This window comes from Phaethon aethereus, assembly GCF_964289735.1.
Source record: "Phaethon aethereus genome assembly, chromosome: 1".
Taxonomy (NCBI): domain Eukaryota; kingdom Metazoa; phylum Chordata; class Aves; order Phaethontiformes; family Phaethontidae; genus Phaethon; species Phaethon aethereus.
In genome coordinates this window covers 123,943,588-123,949,587 of record NC_138575.1, presented here as the reverse complement: position 1 = coordinate 123,949,587, position 6,000 = coordinate 123,943,588, and the positions used below count along the sequence as shown (strand labels likewise).

At 51.0% G+C, this 6,000-nt stretch overlaps 1 protein-coding gene across 8 annotated transcripts in view; it reads left to right on the top strand.

Annotated features, from left to right (window-relative positions):
* Positions 1 to 596: 596 nt before the first annotated feature.
* Positions 597 to 6,000, top strand: part of KDM6A (lysine demethylase 6A) — a gene marked incomplete at both ends in the record, with an annotated part of 157,473 nt that continues 152,069 nt past the window's right edge. For all 8 annotated transcript variants that reach the window (XM_082008578.1, XM_082008577.1, XM_082008574.1 and 5 more), the window contains 2 exons: positions 597 to 757; positions 1,003 to 1,066. In XM_082008578.1, the coding sequence (XP_081864704.1) occupies positions 597 to 757; positions 1,003 to 1,066 (225 nt within the window). The remainder of the gene's footprint in view (positions 758 to 1,002; positions 1,067 to 6,000) is intronic.

The following is a 6,000-nucleotide window of genomic DNA, read 5'->3' as shown; positions in this document are numbered from 1 at the left end:
TGACTGACGTAAGTCAACAAAGGTCACGTGCGGCGCCACGGAGGCGGCGATTGGCTGCGTGGGCCCGGGCGGGCGGACGGGGAGGGGGGGGGTCACGGTGGCGGCGTGGGGCTCTCTGTGTGACACAATTACAACAACTTTGGGCAGCTGCTGGGGAAGTTTGTACGGGCGGCAAACACACCCCGCGCGGCAGGGCGGGCGGGGCCCCTGTCACCCCGGCTCTCCGCACCCCTCGCCGCTGGGACGAGCGGCGCCGCGGCGATGTAAACACCGCTCCATCGCCATCAGCCGCAGCAAGCCGCCGCCTCCTGCTCCCCCCCCCCCCTCCCCCGAGTCTCCAGCGCTGGGGCTCCCTCCCTCCCCCCTCCCTCCCTCCTCCCTCCCTCCTCCTCCTCCTCCTCCGAGCAGCGGGGCTTCCCCCCGCCTCCCTCCCTCTCCCCTCCCTCCCTCCCTCCCCCTCCCTGCCGGCTGTTGTTGTTGTAATAAAAGTTGTGGTGTGTGTGTGTGTCGGGCACCCCGCCCCGCCCGGCGCTGGGGGGTGTTGGGGGCGCGCAGGGAGGGGGGTTGCGATCGTGAGTTAATTACGCTGCGTTTCCATGAAATCGTGCGGAGTGTCGCTCGCCGCTGCCGCCGCCTCTGCTGCTCCTTTCGGTGATGAGGAAAAGAAAATGGCGGCGGGGAAAGCGAGCGGCCAGAGCGAGGAGGACTTCGCCAGCTTGACAGCCGAGGAGAGAGAAGCCCTATCCGGCCTCGACAGGTACCCGCTCCCCACTCCGCCCCAGCAGCCTCCGTGTCCCGGCTTGGGCCGCGCTCCCTCTGTGTCCCCCCTCCCTGCCCGCCGCTCCCCGCTCGGGAGTGCGTCTGTGCCCGTGTGCGGGCTCCCGGCCCCCGCCGCCGCGCTCTATCCTTCCCCGCCGGGAGCGGGCCTGCCCGTGCGGGGGGCTGACTCTCGCTAACGCTTGTGCCTCTCTCCCCTCCCTCCCGCCCGCTCCCCTTCTGCAGCCGACTCTTCGGATTTCTGAGGCTTCATGAAGATGGCGCCAGAACGAAGGCCTTGCTGTTAAAGGTAAGCGCGAGGGTGGATATAGAGCGGGGCTGGGGGGGGGTAAGGGGGGGAGGGGAGGGAGCCGGCCCGGCCCAGCCGCCCCCTCCCTCCGGTCCCCCGGGTCCGCACGGTGAGTGCGTGCGTGCGAGTGTGTCTCTCTCTCTCTCTGTGTGTGTGTGTGTGTGTGTGTGTGTGGCACCGCCACATCCGCGGGCGCACGTCCCCGCGGGCGGCAGGGCGCTCCGCCTCGCCCCCCGCCGCCGTCTCCCCACGCGTCGCTGCCGCCTTTGCCCCTTCTCCCCACCCCCCACTTCCCCCCACGCGCAGTCAGCGCGGTCCCCACGCGCGGCAGGCAGCCGAGCGGGGCCGCCTGTGGGACGAAGGGAGCGCGGCCTTTGCGGGCGCCGCTCCGGACACTTTTGAGGGGCTCCCTCCGGCCCCGGGACGGGAAAGTGCCAGCGGTCCGGGGCCGGGGCCCGCCGCCGGGAGCGAACGCCGAGCGGCGGGCGGGGGAGGGGGCGCGGGGGGGGGGGGGGAGGAGGAGGAGGAGGAGGAGGCGGGGGGGGCAGGGCGCGCGCGAGGCGCTGCTGACGTTGGCCTCTCGTCGGACCCTCCCTCGTGATTTTCGCCCCGCGCGGCGGGTGCGCCTGGCGGCGCGGCGGGGGGGACGCCGCCGACCCGGAGCCGGAGGGAGCGGCGGGCCCGGGGCGGGCCGGGGCGCTGGGCGGCCCCCGTAGCCCCTCGCCGAGTGACTTGTTTACTCCGCGGGCCCGGCTGCCTCCGGCGCGCCAGATCCTGGCCGGGAGCCGTGTCCCGCCCGCCGGGCCCCCCGCCGCCCGGCGGCTTGCGAAGGGAGCGGGACGGCTCGCAGGTTGCTGGAGCCTGCCCGGCCTTCTGAGAGAGGTGTTGGTTTCTGTGAAAAGTTGTTGGCCCTGTCATTTAGTTAAGTAATGGCTGCTCCTGTCGGCCCAAGATGGCCGGACAGGGAGGAGAAAGAGAAGGGGGGGGAGGTAAACACGAAACAAATACTGGGAACGAGTATGTAGATCGCCTGGAGCGTGGAGCCCCCGGTGAAGGCTGAGGGAAACTCTCCTGCGCATTGCAAGTTCTTTCTGGGTGCTTTCCTGCTGGAGGCAGGGCGTTTGCAGCGCCGGTGTCCTCCTTATCAACCTGTGGCACGTTCTGCTGCCCCTCCGTAAGCTCTTGACAAAGGCCGTGCAGCCCGAGTGCCTGCCGGTTGTGTTGGAAGACTAAAGGCGAAGAAAACGTATGGGTAACAGAATAAGTCGAACTTGTTTGTAAAATGCCATACGGTTGAAGCAGGGGGCTGTGTTCTTCTGGTTGCTGCTTTCTGACTTGCTCCTGTCAGTAGCGTTTGCATCTGACACTTTGTTCATTCTATTGTTGTGCCCGTGCTGTATGCTGGTATTTTCATGCGAAGAATTTTTTTTCTGTATGTTGGTCTTGGTTGATCTGAAGACCTCACTAAAGCGTGTTGAATTCGGTAGCCTAGGCCCTTCACTTGTGTTCGGATGTTTATTTCTGGCGTGATTGGAAAAGCTCAATGTCAGGACGTGGGGGGAGGGGGCAGGGATGGAAGGAAAAGCAAGTACACTTTTCTTTGTGCTTACATTTTAAAAAATCGCGTGGTTTCCTTTTGATTTTCAGAGTTATTTATAAAAGTACTTTTTCCGATAAATCAAAAAGGTAGGGGAGTGATATGTCAGACCAGTTAAATAATGTACGTTAACCGTTAGTGGACCTGAATTCATGCCTGCTCTGTGAATGCTGTTGAGGCTGTCGGAAATACTAGATATAATCATGCATGGGATAGAGCTTGAGGATGCTAGATAGAAAATAAAAGCGTCGTATATAATTAGATCGTCTGTTGCATAACATCACTAGGTTAAGTTTTATTTTGCATACTGTAAAATTAAGTAATGCAGGCAGGAATTCGGCATCTTAGTTGAGTTTTCAGTCCTTTCTTGCATGTAATGCATTTTCTTTTTTTTATGCCAGTCAAAGTTTTCATATATAGATGACTGAAGTTGTGGGGCATTTTGATAGTTTTGAAGTATATTTCCATAAATATCACTGTATGTTCTCCTGCTGTATCAGTGTATGAATCCATGCCATGAATACTAAAAAAAAAAAAACCAACCAAAAAAAAAAACCAAAACCCAAAACAATTATTTTGCTATTTTACCTCAGTTTTCTGACAGTGTTTTGGATGTTTATGAATTGCACACTAGGTCATGAAGCATGTTCTTTGTAAAACTTGTCTCTGAGAAAAGTAGATGGTTAGGGGAAGAAAGATTAAAATGTTAATGTTCAGTGCAGAGATGTTTGAGAGGAATTTCTTGGCTTAAACCAGGCTCTGTTTTGTCTGTGCTTTTTACTTTCAGGGAATGTGCACGTGTTTCAATTACCGTTATCGATAAGTAAGAAGTAGTTATTTTTAAGATGTTTGTTACTTAAACAATTCCTTTTCGGTGTGTGTGAAGCTTCATGCAGTCTACACTGGTGTGTGTGAAGCTTCATGCAGTCTACACTGTATGGAAAGGTTTAGAGTGACTAATCTAGAAAATTTCTTTAATTCAAGGTAAACAGTTATTTTTATTGTAGAAAGTGTGGCCATATATACATGCATTTAATTAATAGGTTTTTACAGCGACAGTAACAAAACCTTTCCTTTTGTTAATGGAGCAGCAACAGCTAACAAAGACCCTAGACTCCATAATTATGACATCGTAACTGACTGATTTAAGAATCTACAAGCCAGCGCATTATAAAGTAACGTGAGATTTATGTGCAAGTATAGTAGGTAAGGAAAAACCATTGAGTCATGTTTCCAGGGGAATCCTTCACAAAGGCGAAAATTCATCAGTGCTCCCCTTGATGCAAGAACAGTATACCTTTTAAAAAGGGCAGGCCGCAGCAGCGTCTCTTCTGTGAGTGCCCAAGTGCGTTACCTGTGGTGAAGGTGGTAAAGGCAGTGTATGTGTCCCAGAAGACAGACTGCGGGGGGACGCGAGGTCCTGGGTTGCAAGTGTTGAGGGAACTGCTCTGTCATCTGCATAGGTACTTGTGCAGCAGCAGGATTCTGCGATGCGCTTAAATGCAGTGCCTCAATACGAGGAGGTAGCGCGCTCATTTTTACTGGGGTGCACTCGGCAGGAGGCAGTGCGTTTGTGCAAGCCACTCGTGGGCCCACCAGGAGCTTTCATGAAGCCTTTGCAGTGGGAACTCTGGTTTAACAAAGCCACACCCTGACAGAGTTTAATAAGAAGAAATTTGTGATCTCTTTCAGGGATGGAGGAAGCTTCGTGTCTGGAGCTTTAACATAGTTGGGGGTTTTATTCATGCTCCAGGTCTAGACTGCAAGCCCCCTTTTTTGGTACCTTTGCTTCGTGCAGTGTATGGCTGTAGTATCGCTGACTAAACTGAGACCTGCTGCTGGGTGTAGCAAATCACAAGAGCAGATAAGACATCAGATCTATACAATTTTATAAATTATTGAAGATGCAGACTAAAGGTCAGGAATATTGTATTGTTGCTCCGTGTATTGGATGTGTGATAAGCCAGAAGAAAGCAAACTCTCTGTAATGGTGTACACACCGTTAGTATGGGTGGCAAAGGAATAGAATTTTCTGTTGCCAGAATTGTATTTATTTTGCAGAAAAGCAAAATCACAGCTTAAAAATCACAGTTTGCAGCTAGTGTGGTTTTGGGGGAGAGGAGAGGGAAATTGAAAGAGAGGTCACCTTTCAAACTGGTTGAAATGCTGAAAATCCAAGGTAGCCACTCGGGTATAGGAGAAAGTGTTCACTGTTATGCTTCTGTAGTTGACAAGAACATTGACGTGAAGGAGCAAAAAAACCCACAAAACAGAAACCCTGCTGTTATCTTGACGTTTCTTTCTCCCAGGAAGATATGCTCTCAGGAGGTGAAGATGGGGGGGGAGGATGGGGGGAGACGAACATCGATTGTATTGGAAGTGAATTGCAAAGCATTTTCTTCTCCCCCCCCTTTTTTTTTTTGGTACTTCCAGTGTTTAGCCAAACTTTACTTTCTTTCAGTGGCAAACCTTCATTTCAGAAGCTATAATTACTTGGCTTCTCTACAGATACAGGTTGTTGCAGCTGGTCTAATGTATAAGGTATGAGATGCTTGTTAATTCCTATTCATTGAGTTTAATCAGTTTGTCATATCCTGTAGACAAAATTTGAAGCATGTTTCCATTTTAAAAGTATTGATGTTGCAGTCAATTCGAAGGGAGATGAAGTAGCTCCATGCAATATGGCAGTTTTTGGTCTCTGTGTTCTCTCTTGTGGTTTTGCAGCCCTTTTGTTTCCAGCTGATTTTAAAAATGGTATTTCCTTTGTGTAAAGGCCATATGTGTTGACAACATTAACAAAGTGATTATCTGTGCTTTTATTAAGCATACAAAATAAGTGCACAGTGACAATATTCTTTCACCATTCTTATAATGATAGGTGTTGCTTGTTTAAAAATAGTTCCGGACAGTGTGAATTAGTATGTATTGACTTTGTCCCTTTAGTGTTGACATTAATGTTAATTTTCTACTAATCTGTAATTAAATATTCTCTGTTTTAATTATAACAGACTGCTTGAAAAATAATTATTCAGGAAAATATTTAGCAGATTAGTCTAGATGTACTAAAAGTGTTTGGGTTTTTTTAATAACTTTGGAGATGTTTTGCTTTAATTTATTTTCTCAAAACAAAGAAACGTTGCTTTAAAAAGAATTATAGTGTTTGCCTTATATAATGGCAGTGCTGGGGATTGAGAAACCGGGAATTGGTACCATGAGACATTTGTAAAGCATTCCAGGAAGTGGGCAGCCTCTCCAATTTCTGTAAATTTACATCTGAGCTGTTTCTTTATGGTTTTTAAAATACATTCTGCATTTCTTATTATTTGCTTAATATCTA